Below are 15,587 nucleotides of genomic sequence, written 5' to 3' on the forward strand. Positions count from 1 at the left end.
AGGTGCATGACTGCAAACTAGATTGAGGAGTACCCTCAGCTGCTGGAGAGACTTGATTTTATAGGCACACATATGCCTAATAGATACCAGCAAGACAAAGCCTCCCTCAAAATGGAAACTGAATCATAGAATGGCTTGAGTTGGAAAGGGCCTTGAAGATTATCTAGTTCCAAGCCCTTGTCTGTGGGCAGGGTTGCCACTCACCAGATCAGTCTGCCCAGAGCCCCATTCAACATGCCCGTGAGTGCCTCCAGGGATGGGGCATCCACAGCTTCTATGGTCAACCTGTTCCCATGCCTCATCACTTCATTTATTCCTATTAACTATATTAAATGTTCCCTCTTTTAGTTTAAAGACATAACACTATTAGATCATGCAAAATGGTCCTCTCCAAATACTGTTTAAAGTGTTTTTCTTTTGAAGACGCAGCTTGTCTACAGATGATGTGCTAGTAGTAGTGGTAACACTAGTCTCTTCTGCAGTTTAGGCTGAATTGATGACCTTCTACATTGATGTGAGCAAGGCACTGTAGAGAGATGAATGCCAAGTCAACAATCTTGGAAGAAAGGTGCCCAAAACAAAGTGTGACTGAACAGATTATTAATTAGGATACACATTTAATAATTAATAATAATCTTTAACTTTTATCCAATCCTAACAGAGTGAAGGTACCTTAATCACCGAATTACAGCTGTGCTTCACACAGAAGTCCCTTTCTTTCAGGAATATCTAATGCACACCATACAGGGGACCTCAGATATGACTCTCATATCTAGATTTCCTTTCAGGGGGTAGATACCTAAAATGTAGGGACAAATGCACCTAGACTGTGTTTCCTCAAACCAAGGTAGGACTGAACAACCCCTCATTTGTGAAAACGTGTCTTCTGAAAGGCAATGCCTGCACTTTTACTTTACTTTGGTTGAAGCAAAGTTACTGACTAAGTTGACATGCACTATTGCTCAGCTACTGTCCTGATAGAGGCAATATAATAACCTGAATATGTAATTTACATCAATATAGAGAAATAACTACATTATTGGCTAGTCAGCTTTCACAAACAGAAGTGAGGGTAAACAGAAAGTTAAGAACATGCTATATCTCCATTTAACTAACAAGGACGTGCCACACAGTGAAAAATACTGTGGTCAGAGACTGAAACGGTATTTTTTTTCTGAGGGATTACTTGATATCAGTGTAGATCTTACTGAAGGAAATGTCTGTGTTGTAAAATCTGTATTGATCTGAGTAATAAGTTTCACTGTGATATTTTCATCTCTCTTCTTGCTGGGATGTGAGAAATCAAGTTAACAAATACAGAAATAAAATTTAAATTCTGCAGAAGATATCATAAAAAACATCCCAAATGGTGTGAAATAGGGTTATATTATGAGCTTTAATCTCTAACTTGAATTGAAATGCAAGGGTAATTGAACATCCAAAATTTTGGAATTCCATGATTTGAAATGATAGCTGTTAATCAACAGCAGACACGCACAAATCTTATTTTAAAGGACAAGTGCCTTCCTCCCATACTTTAGTTTATCACACAATAAGATTTACCTGCTATAAGTAAGACCAAGACAGATTTCTCTTTAAATAATTCTAAAAAGCTTAATACTACATGATCACTTTGATTCTCCTAAATTCATAGTTTTGTTATTGAATTCACTCAGACGTAAGAGTAATTTGATGTGCTATTTTCAAAAACATTTCAGCATGTACTGTAATTTCCCTCAATTCTCCATGTATCTCGAGCTCCAGATAACTGTGTAGGTAGGGAGGTATCTCTAGAGTTACCAAGGGAGAAATAGAGCTGAAAATGAAGGTTGTACGTGCATACATATGCATGTATGTATAAATGGTGACAATACATTCATTTGGTGACAAAGACCTGTAAATTCTTACAGAATATCAGTTTTATTTTGTTGAAATCTGTGTATCACTTTGAAATACTCTTTCAAAAATAAATTAATGCTATACCTCATAATCTTCAGTTTCATTCAGTTCAGGAATGAGGTCAGTCTCTATAAAACAAAAATACAAACTGTATCACCGAACATTTTAAATTCACAGAATTATTAATTCTGCAAGGACTCAGTCAATTAATTAATAAATTTATTGTGACTCAGTCTAAAATATTTTATAGAATTGTGTTTGGAGAAGTGGCCAACTAACTGGAGAGAGCACTAGTTTTAAGGATAGCAGTACTCATCTAGACAGGAGACATTCTGCTGCAACAGTTCTGACTGGTGCTAATTTGATACTCCATCACATGTTGGATCTGCACTACGGAACCAGATCTAAGTTTATGAGAATACTGTCTTATACAAGAAGTTTAATGCAGAGGAAACAGTAAACAGTAAAAGTAAGTCTGGGAATCACAGAGTTTTACTCTGAAAGTTTCAAACATACTCTTGTAAAATGATCTGTTCTATAATTTTCATACAGAAAATTCCTCATTTGTGCACCCATGCTTAAAGTTAGGTGCTAGTGCAAGTTATGCCATCATAGTCAGCATGCAGTAGGCTGGCATCCACTTCTGTCAGGGCAGGCCAGAGAGACCCACCCATTCTAACAGCCAGTTCTTAAGGTCTTCTTCAACCTCACTCTCCACTTGCTTCAGTGAACAGACCAGAACTGAGTTCTATCACATCCCACAAAGCTGGGGATAATAAGAAGATACTGAGTACTCTAATAAAACTTTTAAGGTCTTCCTCATTTTTTATACATAAATAGCAACTGTAGCAGAAGCAAGAACTCATGTGAAAATCTTTCTCTCTAAAATTCAGAGATAGTCTATCACCTTCTTTCTCACTGTCTTTTTGACCAACAGATATTGTGGTTGTGATAGCAGTCAGCAAGAGAGGCTTCAAAGCAGGTCATGAGAAACCTTCAAATCTCTGTTAGGAACTGGCATGGCCTCAAGTGATGAAATCTTACACCTTCCACAGTGTTAACTCATTTCACTGTTCTCTTCAGCCAAAGAAAAGCATGTTCCCTTTCTGGATCTTCCTAAGGCTTTGTCCTAAGCAATGTTGTCAAGCCCTGCCTATTTACCAGTGCCAACATGAAGTTGATTTGCACTGTGAAAATGCCAGTCTCTTATCCTGGGAAGTGATTCTAACAATAACATCCTATAGATACAATTTCATGTCTGCATCTCCTCAATGATTCCCAAATGTAGCTGTCTCCATACATTAGTATAAAGAGGTCATTTCCACACTACTCATTTCTGCAAAGCCAGGCGGGGTCTTAATTTGTATTCTGTAAGGTCTGTCCACATCTGTGTTTCCAAAACTTTGAGACATGTATTATATGCATCATACAATTAGGTAAAATTTATCACACTAACATGCTCAGTTTTTTCTATAGATTCTAATATGTAAAAACATTTTGACTGAACCTGCAGAAAAAGTTTCATAAATTGTTCTTTTTTAACTAAGTTTTATAAATTACCAAACACTTGGTAATTGGTAATGAAACAATCTTTTATTAATGAGACAGAGAAAAATGATCTTACCTCTGATTCCTGGAAGCCTAGGAGGCTCCGGGACAGGGAGGGGAGAGGAGGGAAGGGGGAGGAAGGGGTGGAGGAGGAGATAATGATATTCCCTGGCTTCTCAATGACAGAAATCAAACATCATAAGACATTAATTTAGACCCATACCATATATTACGCATTCAAAAAACTTCTCTGTAAAGAAAAATAATACAGAAAAATGCTATCTATTCATTCTGTAGTCACTAGTCTTGAGTTGACCTTTAATCAGACTTCATGAGAAAAATAAAACTTGTTGATTGTGCTATATTATACAATAAGCTACATGCCCCCTCATTCCAGCAGCAAGAAACTCAAGTTTCTTACTCTTGCCTCTAATGGAGAGGTATTTATATAACACACACACATACAGTTACAGATAAATAAACAAAACTAAATAGTCAGCCATTTTACCAAGACAGTTTAATTTGGGTTGGTTACAAAAACGTATTTGTCAAAAGGCTTAGAGACACACAATTATAGAAGTTCTGTTAACTTCGTTGCTGTGATTTTTATTTGACAGCATTTTATACAAATGTGCTAACAGCCACTTACTTATCAGAAGAACCACCCACCAAAAAACAACCCATTGATTTAGGTTGACAAACAAGCTTGTTTATTTCGTCTGGAACCACATATTGCTTATTCTAGAGCTTACATTTTAAATAGTTAAATCATTAGTTAGAAAGTTTTGAAGTTATCTTTTCACATAATAGTGCATTTTAATGACAGACGAAGAAAGGACAAAACAAAGACAAGAAAGGGAAATTCCCTACATTTAAATTCAAAGCAAATCTTTAAAAAATTTTTTAAAGCAATCTGATCTGCAGCTGTAAGAATAACAGGCACCTCACAAATTCTTTTCAATTCTGTACTGTCTTATGTAATAAATGTCACTAAAAGAAAAAAACGTGAAGCCTGTTTCTTTTGTTTGAATCAGTTTTCAGATGTCTACATTTATTGTAAAATTAAAAAATAAAAATTAATTAAAAATAAAATTAGAAAAAAGCATCCCCTAAATGAAACATTTGTGATATGCTTAGTGCTTTTTTAGAACAAAAATTACTCACAAAGACAAGTTACAACAAAATAGCGTAGTTAGACCCTCACAAATCATCACTGACACGATCTCCACTTGAGAGCCATATCCCAAAATGATTTTTGATAAAAACCAACCAGTCTCTCTACACAGGAAGGTGAGAAAAGAGATATATTCTTATTTTCATGCCCTGCGTCAGTAAAAGCATGTAAATATCACTGATATTAATGACACAAAAAACTACTGCAGAACTTTCAAAACTCTATCTAGAGAGTCAAAGCACATTCAGATAATGAAAATCCAGTTCTAATACTGAATGAAAAACTGGTAAATGAAAACTGGCCTTTCATCAAAGTCAACTAAGACACTATCTACTGATACACTCCATTTTCAGTGGATGTTGGGTAGCTGTGTCAGGGAGAGCACTCACCAACTGTCACTAATAGGAAACTAATTGGAAAAAAATCACATGTGCATGCACACTGCACTACAAGCTGAAATGCTGCTGCTCTGAACAGTTCAGGCAAAAAATCCAAATGCAGAAGTCTCAAATATGATCACCTATGTGGCGTCATATCTGAGATCTTGAGGCTTCCACAAACCAGAATGATTTCAGAAATCAGCATGGGGGACAGAAGTTGTGGCCTGGAGGTTTACACCTTGGTTAAGGACCACACAGGATGGGGACAAAGCATGAGAAACTCCTTCCCCTTCCATCATCTCAAATAGAAAAGGCTAAGTCCTGAGTTTTCTGAACAGCAGATTTTTGTTGCACAGGGTACTGAAAATTCCCTCTTTAACAGTGACCACTCCAAGGGCTGAATTCTTCCCAGAAAAAGGGCTCTCATGTCCCATTTTAATTTTTAACGTGAAGATTAATTAGTCTGGAGGTGACTGCAGTGAATTTCATCTTAATTAAACTGGCTTACTCAGAGTAAGTCTTGAATACAAAACTTTTAGTTTATGTTTTATGTGAGTCAATTTTATTTCACGTCTTCATGGTGAAGAAAACTTTTCTTTCATAAATTCACAAGCAGGAGCTCCAAGAAATCCCCTTTTGCCTCAAGATCTATAAAGCAGATCACAAAACCAATTTGATGTTATAGTTGTAATCATCAAGTAGCTCTGAACAAATTTTTTTCATTAGATATTTATATTTTCATATCTCTGTCGTTTCATATGTGCAATATTAAATATGAAAATATTTGAAAAATTTGCAGTGGTTAATTCAGATGTAAATAATTAGTAAAAATAAGTACGTAAAGGAACAATATTAGAAAGGAATGGAAGTTTTTTGCCTTAAAAAAAAAAAAAGAAATTATATCCAGAGCTAAGACAGTACTTATAAAATGTATTTGTAGAGCAATATACACTCCCACCGATCACACTAATTATATGGAAGGAGTCTTTCCTGAACTTTCTTCATCCATTACTTTCAGATATACCACTGTGAAAGTGTCAAACTAAACACAAAGCACTTTAACAACTTTCTGTCAGTATCAGATAGGAAGCATCACAAAGAAACAGCTTTTCTGAAACACAGAGATAATTCATTTTTAATGTTAAACCTCTCCTTTTTTGTTAGAAATTCAAATATCCTTGAAAGAATTCATTTGACCTGAAATAATCTCTCTCCATCTTGAAGCTCTTGACAAACTAAAGGAAACACCTCAAGCAGACCCAAAAACACTACAGATTTTCAGAGCTGTCTGAAATTTGAAAAAAAAAAAGGTGTTCATACTTTACATAGTTTTGATATAGTTTACATATTTTGATATGCAATATGCTTAACTCTCCTCTTTGGAACGCCTTGTTTTTTGAAAAAAAGAAAACTTGGGATCAGAATATACTTACAGAAGTTAATTTGCTTGGTTGCCACATTAAGGAGATGTACTTAAATGCTTAATTGGAAGAAAGCACAAAAATACCATTTCCACAGTTACATTAACATGCTCACACTGCAGACAGGTACATCCGTACATTATTATTTCACCTTGTTATCCTTGCATCGTATTTTGTCTTCTCTTCTTCTTCTCCTGACATGAATGCAAACCCAGTGCTGCCCTCAGGAGAAGCACAGCACAGCTGCAGTGCTCACTGCAGGCCACAAGACACACAGCAGCCTCTCCCTGGGTTTGGTCCTGGCAGTTCTGCCTGCAGGCCAGGTGTGCTGTGCTGTGCTGTGCTCCCATACACTGAGCTCCATCCCCTACCTGTCCCTGTGTCCACCTTTCCTTCCAATGGAAGTCATAGCACATAGCAGGGTGGTATGCAACCAGATCTGACAGTAGGGATGCAGCAGTAGTGGCATTTAATGTTCTTGGTTTTTGGTTTTTTTTTTTCAATAAATTATTTTATTTTTGCTGTTTTCTGAGCGTCAGAAGCTGTGATAGCAGCGCTGTGCTAACTGCATTTGTTGGCTTTGCTCTTGTTTAATAATGACAACACTGAGCTGTTTTTTTTTTACTCCATGGATGTGGAGATGTGTGAATGAAATCTCACCTCAGAAAAATTTTCAAACACAAACTAAGCAAATTTTGGAAAGGAAATGGAGAGATAAGAGACAAACAAAAAGTGAAATGTCAGAACTTTGTTGTGGTCTTGGAAAAACTAAATATGGAAATTCTCATAAGTATTAGCATAAGATTGCAAAAATATGTGTTTGAGAGGCACAGAAAATGTTTACTGAAAGGTCATATGTACTATACGTGAATCTGCCCCCCCTCCTTCAGATAATATGCTATTTTATGCCTTTTAGTACTATTAATTCTCAACTGATGCAGGAGAGATCATCAAGAACCATCTTCCTTCTTGCTACACAAGAATGTGATTCCCTTGAAATGAGAAACTAACCTGTTTCCCAAGCATACCACAGTACTGCTAAGGACCTTGCTGTAGTAAACTGATTTAACCACATGTAAAATTGAACATACACAATCCACAAATAAACAACCACAATCTGAGTCCCCAGATTAAAAAAAAAAAAAAAAAGAAGAAGAAAAAGTGTTTTGCTGCACGATCAGAAAGGTGGTGATTTGTTCCTGTGATTAACTACAAGGTTCCTAATTCAATACACAGCTTTCACTAACTTTGATAAGAACAGGGTTTTATGCTAAAACTTCCACAGAGTGTAAGGAATTATTAAGGACAACGTCAAGCTCCATGCTACAGTGTCACATTATTTCATATTTACCAGCAGGCGGAAGAGGTGAATCTGGCTGTGCAATCAGTGAGATTTGGTTGTTAGGCCTTTTGATTTTTTTGCGAGGCAACATTAAGAAGCAAGGGAATTCCATCACCGCAAGTGCTTTGAAATCAAACTCCAAGTAAACATAAGTAATCCAATTTGAAAACAAATTGATACAGGTCTGTAAGTCATACATCGGGTTTGCATCTCTTGTTTCCTTAACACTTTGGTAATGTAGGTGATTAATTTGGGGAGTCAGGAGGATGCTTGAACCATAGGGAAATAATACCAAACACGGCTTTATTTCCCTATGTTATTTTCCTAAAGGATACACTTGTGAGATTTGAAATGAGATAGGTGCTCTTCAAAATATTTTTAGTTAAAAACATTAACATGCAAACTTTTGTAGGTAATGTTTACAAGGAATGGAGAATTATATCATGATAAAATATCAGTAGCAAAGAACAAGCTGAAGGTTAACTGCAGGGACTTTGAAATTTCATTTTAGCATATTTGAACAGTCGCACATTTTACTGGTTTGCAAATAAACTACTTCTCTAAATAAAGATTTTTGGTTAAAAGTGACTGCTCGGCTCAGAAGAACACTTACCTTGGTCCTCTAAAGGCATATCAACAATGACTTGGTCACTGTATTTTCCGTGCAGACCATTAGAGCAAACAGCAACTATCTGAAGAACATAACTTGTATTGGGCAGCAGATTATTTAGAATAGCTCCCTAAAAGAAAAACCATGTTTAATCATTTACTTGCAAATACGTATCAAATATTTGGAAATGTTAAGATTTTTTCATAACACATTTTTCATACGAATCATGAAGGTCCTTCTGTCCTATGACTCTAACATACACTCTTCACATTTCACTGTCAAAAAATACTTCTCAGGCAACGTTAAAAAATGGTGAACTTTTAAATGGAGAATACCAAAATGCACACCTGTTTAACAATGAATACTAGCTTAGATAATCATTTTAGGTAACATTACCACTGATAAGCTTATGAATATTTGAAGAGGCTAACGAGACACATTTCACATTAGTGAAATACCATGAAGCAGTAAATCAGTAACTTAATACTTGTAGCAGTATGATTGTACTGAATCTAATTAGCTGCTAGCGTAGGTAATTCTTTGCAGACCAGTGAGCAATGAAGTACAGATCACTATTAATTGACTAAGGGGTTTGTGGCTAAGGAGCAATGAGCTTGACATGGTCATATACTTTTGGGAAAACTACAGGCAAATCAGAACAGAACTCCAAGAAATTTCTCTGCCTGTGGCCAAAAGAGGCTTTTCTTTTTTTTCTATTTTTAATAGTCTCTGTAGCCTCAGAGCCAAAGAGAGAAGCACAGCTTTTGTGAGCTGCAGCCAAATAAGGAATTTTTTATTAAATTAGCTCCCAGCTACCTAAACCCTTAGAATAATTAATGGCTGCTTTGTCATCACCGCTCTAAATGAAACTTGAAGAGTTCACAGTTACCAAGTCCTGATACCCATCTGTCAGAAACTCATGCTTAGTCTGGTCTTCTCCATCCAACTGTTGATAAAAGACAGCAAACTTCTCAATCATGGTATCATACACAACCCGAGGTCTTTCCCATGTAACCAGAAGACTGGTATAATTCTTTGGATCAGATTGGACATTTTCAGGTTCTGAGCTGCAAACTGAAAGAAGGACAATAAAGAACATGATATTTATTAAATGGTAGAAATTACTCTAAAGATCTTGATCCACTTCCCATCAAAATTATTTAATGTCTTTCATGAGCCTCATTTTCAGCTTTCTCTTGAAATATCTGAGATGGCATGCACTATCAAAAGATATAGAGTCCTGATACTACTTAAGCAAAAGCAAGTTAATTTGAGACTTCTTTCCCTCTCTTTTTAATATTGTATTTTGAGAAAGATTTGTGTTCAGTTCGTAGCAGCTTTAGAAGAGCTGCTCACTCTCCCAGCAGCTTCAACAGATTGGAATATGTAACAGATTCTTTTTGAAGATTGAAGGTAAATGTATCATACTTGAATTCTGAATCTTTTAATAGAAGAGGTGAAAGACTAATACAGAGGGATAAGAATGTATAAGATTAGCTGGTAGCTATTCCATTTGACTACATTTCGCCATCTAAACTGCTACTGAAGAAGTCTAGTAAGAGGCACCAAAAGAGTCTGTGGATGCAATGTAGAACAACAGGCTTGAGTCTACTCCTCATCTCTTGCCCTTTCACACCACCTTCCAACCAGAACCTCCTTTGCCTTCATTTAGCTTGAAAAACATATGTAGGTAGAATTGGCTTCCAAGAGGGAGGTTGAAAGAAGTGGAGAAGAGGAGTATGAGACACTTTGAGCTTGGCAAAATGAGAATGCTCTCTAGACATTGCCAGCCTGCTCCTATCATCATGTTCTAAGCATTGCCCTGGATATCCCAGCTTGTTGCAATTCCAAGCCCACTCACGCACACCTTCTTGGTAAGCATGGACCTCACACTCCAGACAAACTCTGGCCAGGCAGCTATTTTTGCATGTGTCCAGTTTTCCCCCAGTACTACATTTTTCACCTTATTCAAATAAGCTGAATCTTCTGATACATCACTAGATATATAGAGATGTACTGATTACCAGCATGCCAGAAATGTGCTGAGACTTTGTAATTTGTTATTTAGATCACGCAAGTACCTGTGTGTAGCTTGAAAGTAATGTACAAGGTCAAGGTAGATTAACCTCTGTGAACAAATTGCACCAGCAGCAAATGCAAAGTATTTATCTGAAGGTCACTGAAAAATGACTGACAGATACAGGAAAACATACACCAAAACAATGTACAGCTGAATCATTCATGGCTGCTCTGATTTCAGGCTGAGATCATTTTTTTTCCTTGCTTTCATCATCTCTGTTGGTGTCAGACATGGAACTGATGAATGTCTAAAGTCTTCTCTAATTTTTGGTTACCAACTGTAGATCAGAGCAGCCAGATATGAGCTGGTATACTAGAATGAAAGCCAGGGGTCCCTAACATTTGCTGTTATAAATCCCTCCTCTTATATGTTTGAAACTGCAGATGCTAAAGACTGTGATTGAAATATTGAGACTAGATTTCTGCCTCTGTCCTAGTTTTTTGGCATTTCCTATATTTGGGCACACCCATACTGAATTTCCTTTTCTATTTGCTTTTATATGTACCGAAAAGGAATATTATTTAATCTATTTTTTCATTAATTACCTTATCTCTATTGCTATATTTTGTCTACTAGGCAAGTCAAAATTACTGATGAGAATATATGAAAAATATCATTTAATTAAATATTACACATGAAAATGTCTGTAAGGATATTGCAAAGTTTTAACTGGACTTTTGCACAAGTAATTAGATGGTCATTCCCTATTTGTAATAAAGCAGGAAACATTTCTTGAATCTAAGAACATGTTTAAATCAAACTGCGAGTATCTAGTAAGAAGCAAGGAAAGTTATCCAGCTAATTAAGAAAGTGAGAGTTGTAGATTCTTTGGAATTCCCATAAAGGAAGCAAACATCATGATACTACAATGTTTTTTGGCCGACAATATCACAATTTGAAGATATTCCATTAACTTTGCAATTTACCATTCGAACACTAGAGGGCATTCAATACTCAGAATTTTGAAACAGAAATTTCTGCCAGTCTGTATGCAGGTGGGAGGTTCTGCAAATTCTGGTTTGAGTCATTTAATGGAAGATGTGCAATTTTTGTGTGTGTGTTAATAAGAGGAAGTGTTGGTCTGTGTAATTCAGTTTGAATTGTACATCTTACCAGGCTCTGACTCTACTGTGCTACTTAGTCGGCGTATCATTTTATTCATTACACTGAACATTTCTAATTGAAGTAAGCAAAGAGCAAACTAAAAAAATAAAAGTAAAAAAATCAAGTTGTATACACCTCATTCCACTACTAAAGCTTGTCCTCCCAGTTCATATCCACCAGAGGGCGCAAGGAAATCATTAGACCAGCAAAATCGGTTCCCTTCTTAATTCTGAGCATCATGTATACCACAATTTCTTGGTTTATTTTATTCATTTATTTAGATTATATATATATATAAATCAAATCACTATTATATTTTGCAAGGTATTTAAAATAACTCTCCAAGTACTTTTTGTAGTATACCTGCCAAACTTTTCCTTGGTCCGAACTCACATTGCAAACTTTTCTCTATTGCCTTTTTTTCTCCCTTCTCTTTTGCTCACCAGAGTGAATCTGGTTCTGACATCTTTGACTATGCTCAAACTAGCTATTATAGAGCATTTAAAGCTGGAATTGTCTCCAGTACAATTTATTTCACTTTGACTCTGTTTTCTTTTCCATGTTGTTCTTCCAGGTATGTTTTTCTAAGGAAAGTGCTTCTCCCATTTGTTTTCACTTTTTTGATGCTTAGTCTCGTTCCTCTGGCAGCAACCAACAATATTCCTGCGTAATAGTTGTGTGCACCTTGTTGTACCCTGAGTCCTTCCCAAGCTGTTGTCTCTTCCCCCTCTTCAAAATTTTGTCTGTCATGCTGCCTGTGCTCTGCTCTTGTCCTCATACATTTTCCTTCTCAAGGGCTTGGGAAAAGCCAGGAGGTCATGTATCAACATCTCTAATTAAAGACTTCTGATACAGTTTTCAAAAATCTGGGCAAAGGGACTACAAGGAAGGAAGTCACAGATATTAAACTCTTTTTTTTTTTTTTTTTTTTTTTTTTTTTTTTAATTTTAGTCTCAAAACAGCAAAATACAATTCACAAGAAGTTGGAGGCCTACTCAAGGCTCTGCTGGGCTTGAATTCAGGTCTCTGCTTTCCATACATGAGTATTCAGCTGCTGGTTTTGAATATCATACTGTAATGCACCTATCTTTGCCTGTTCTGTGAAATAAAACACAATCCATCCAGCTTCAAAGTTTTTCCTGTCAACTGAATTGCACCATTGAGGAAGATAAGATACTTTAGCATCATCATCAGAAAGTCTATGCAGTGTATGAGTTGATCAAATTTGTGTTATTCAAATATAAAAAGAAAAAAACCCTGGATTTTATCTTTCTCTGAATTTGATACAGAGTATTACTGAGACATAATTGGATGCCTTTTCTTTTCTTTACCTTCTATTTGTTGATTACATTTTCTTTAAATTGAATCTGGATTCAATTTTTTTTTTTTTTTCATTCAAATTCAGGTTTTCAGTTGTGGAATCACTGCACTTTGTTTAGACATCAATGACTTTTTACTTTTTAGATTCTACGTTACATTCCATTTCCTCACCAAGAATGTTCAGATGGGGATTTTGAAAACTTCTGAAAACACTGCTGAAACTAGTTTTATACGTGGATTAGAGAGATACTTTTAGCCCATCTAGCAAAATGTAGCTTTATTTGAGAAATAAATGAAGTAATAACAAAAATAAATCACACACTGAATTCTACTGCCTAGTGAAAGTCTACAATGTATTCAACCGGATAAAATTGGGATGCTACCATTCTGTAATCTCAAAATCATTTTTCGTGTAGTTACTTGAAACTTCCATATACTGTCCTGGTCACATAACTTTCACAGGCTTCCCCAAGGTTTTAGGTAAAACAGAGGTCAGAATCTGGCTTTTGGGATTCACTCCATCTATCACTTTCTCAGTAGTCTACGTGAAATGAATTTGGTGATGTCACATTCTATTGAAGAAGCATGCACGTTATACAACTAAGAACCAAATGGGTTTGTAAAACAAAATCCTCTTGCAGCCCCCGAAAAGGCAGCTTTGTTTAGGTCTGAGACACATTAAAAGGGCAGTGCAAGAAAGCTTGAATTGACGTGATCTTCACTGAACGTTTGGTCGAGACAAGCATTTAATTTTCCACTCCATTTAATCTGACATGTTTTATGATTGCCAGTTTTTTTCTTTGAAGTGATAGATTTATGAATAATAATACACTGTTCTACTTTCCACACAATTTAAAATGAGTATTTTCATACTAGGATGACTCTCTTACTGAAAATCGTCTTTCAACCCATGAAAAGAGGAGTGACTATTCAGTAAATACCTGCTTCATGAATTTCTTCTTGTCCAGTGTAAGAGGAAAACACTTGCCCAGAGAACTTATATCGCTGCTCTCGAAAGTTGTTTTGCAGATAGTCCATCAGCATCACATAGCCAGACTGCTGCATCGTAAGGACTTCACAGAATACTGCCAACTAGAAGAGGTGATTAAAAAAGAGGTTGGAAGTCATAACAAATCAATACGTTTCTTCTAAGAGGCAGAAAAACCCTGGGAAAATGGCACTGGGAAATTCTCCCTGTTGAGTTTCTTCAGGATGCATTGAAATTCTGCTAGTCTGTATCTACTGGTTTACTCCACCTGCACTTCTCAACCATCCTGCTGACAGAGCTATGCTCTGTTCAGTGATTGGACAGGAGAACACCTAACGAGCATTTTCTTTTCTTTCTGGACCAGAGGTCCAGAGGTCCAGACATGTTAGAGAGATTACTTTTGATGACTGTATGAAATACTTAAAACTAGTGAAAAAAAATATGCCACTGTTGGGCTGGCAATAAATGGCATCAGTTTTTTACTATACGCATTGTAACTGATTTTCTCTGTTATGATGTATAATTGTTTTATTTTAATACATTAAATGAATTACCTGGTGCTCCGAAATACTAATAGTATCTTTGAACACAATCCATTCAACTGTTTCCGAGCAGGGAGGAGTTGATAAAGACCCATTGTAAGTGTAATATTTGTCTGTTGCGTTCGGTAAAAGGTTCAGCAAAACAAATGGTTCTAAGGCAGCCTGTTTTCCTGAAAAAGAGACCAAACATTTTGTAGAGTAAAATAGTAATGAATAAATAGAAATCACACTATCCCAAGGAGTTACTATTATGGAACCTCACTAATTTTGAGGCTATTTAGAATCTAATTTTCAGAGAGGGTAGCATAAGAACAAATTGCCGCACTTTTTCTATTTAGATTGAATATTGTTCAATACAAATTTTGCTTATTTGGAGTATAACTATAATGGGTTATTCCAGTAACAAATATAGAAACCAGCATATTTGTTCACAAAATCTTGTTCAACTGAGTGTACTAGTAATCTTCTGAGATGCCAAAATCTTGTCTCACTCACGAACTTCAAAGAAAAAATGTTAAGTCTTTCTAGTTGATCTCACCACATGACTTCAAACTCTCCCTGAATTTGGTCAAGTTGTTGAGTTTCTCACAGGACCTTAACTTCTGCAGAAAATCTCTGCTGGTGGAACTGTCACAGTGACAAATCTGAGAGCTGCATTACTCAGGTCTGCAAAAGCAGAAATTCATTAGATATGGGAGTTTTAAAATAGCGACAATAACAGCTTTACACAAAGCAGAGAAGGATGCAAAGACCTTCTCCGGGAGTGTGTGACCTCTCTGTTTACTTTCCTTTGAAAATAGTATTACTTCTTTCAGGTCAGCAGTTTACCTGGTACCTTGTCTGCTGGGAGCAAGCATGATGAATTGCTCCGTCCATCCACAGAAAGCTAAATCTGTGCTGATATGGCAGTAGAGTCCAGCACCAGAAAACAGCAGAAATGGTACCAATTCCCTCTTGACAGAATTTTTCAGTTTATGACAATTATCAGTGATCTACCTTATGGATTGGTGTATCCAAAACAATACTTGTTTTTCACACTGTGGAGTACTGCAGATCCTCATACACTTTATTTCAATTCAAAGTAACTGATTTTAAATGGTGGCCTTTTGAAAATATTCACTTATGAATATTTAATATATATTCAGACTGTGCATTAATTTGTGGTCTATTACTTTTAGA

The 15,587-nt window shown here is 36.1% G+C and overlaps 1 protein-coding gene across 2 annotated transcripts in view; it reads right to left on the reverse strand.

Annotated features, from left to right (window-relative positions):
• PTPRZ1 (protein tyrosine phosphatase receptor type Z1) overlaps positions 1–15,587 on the reverse strand; it is a 131,412-nt gene that overhangs the window by 38,344 nt on the left and 77,481 nt on the right. For both annotated transcript variants that reach the window (XM_090137021.1, XM_090137018.1), the window contains exons 7-11: positions 14,421–14,578; positions 13,820–13,970; positions 9,264–9,448; positions 8,378–8,504; positions 1,984–2,027 (exon numbers count right to left, since the gene is read on the reverse strand). In XM_090137021.1, the coding sequence (XP_089993147.1) occupies positions 1,984–2,027; positions 8,378–8,504; positions 9,264–9,448; positions 13,820–13,970; positions 14,421–14,578 (665 nt within the window). The remainder of the gene's footprint in view (positions 1–1,983; positions 2,028–8,377; positions 8,505–9,263; positions 9,449–13,819; positions 13,971–14,420; positions 14,579–15,587) is intronic.

This window comes from Phasianus colchicus, chromosome 1 (genome assembly GCF_987193195.1).
Source record: "Phasianus colchicus chromosome 1, bPhaCol1.hap1.1, whole genome shotgun sequence".
NCBI lineage: Eukaryota > Metazoa > Chordata > Aves > Galliformes > Phasianidae > Phasianus > Phasianus colchicus.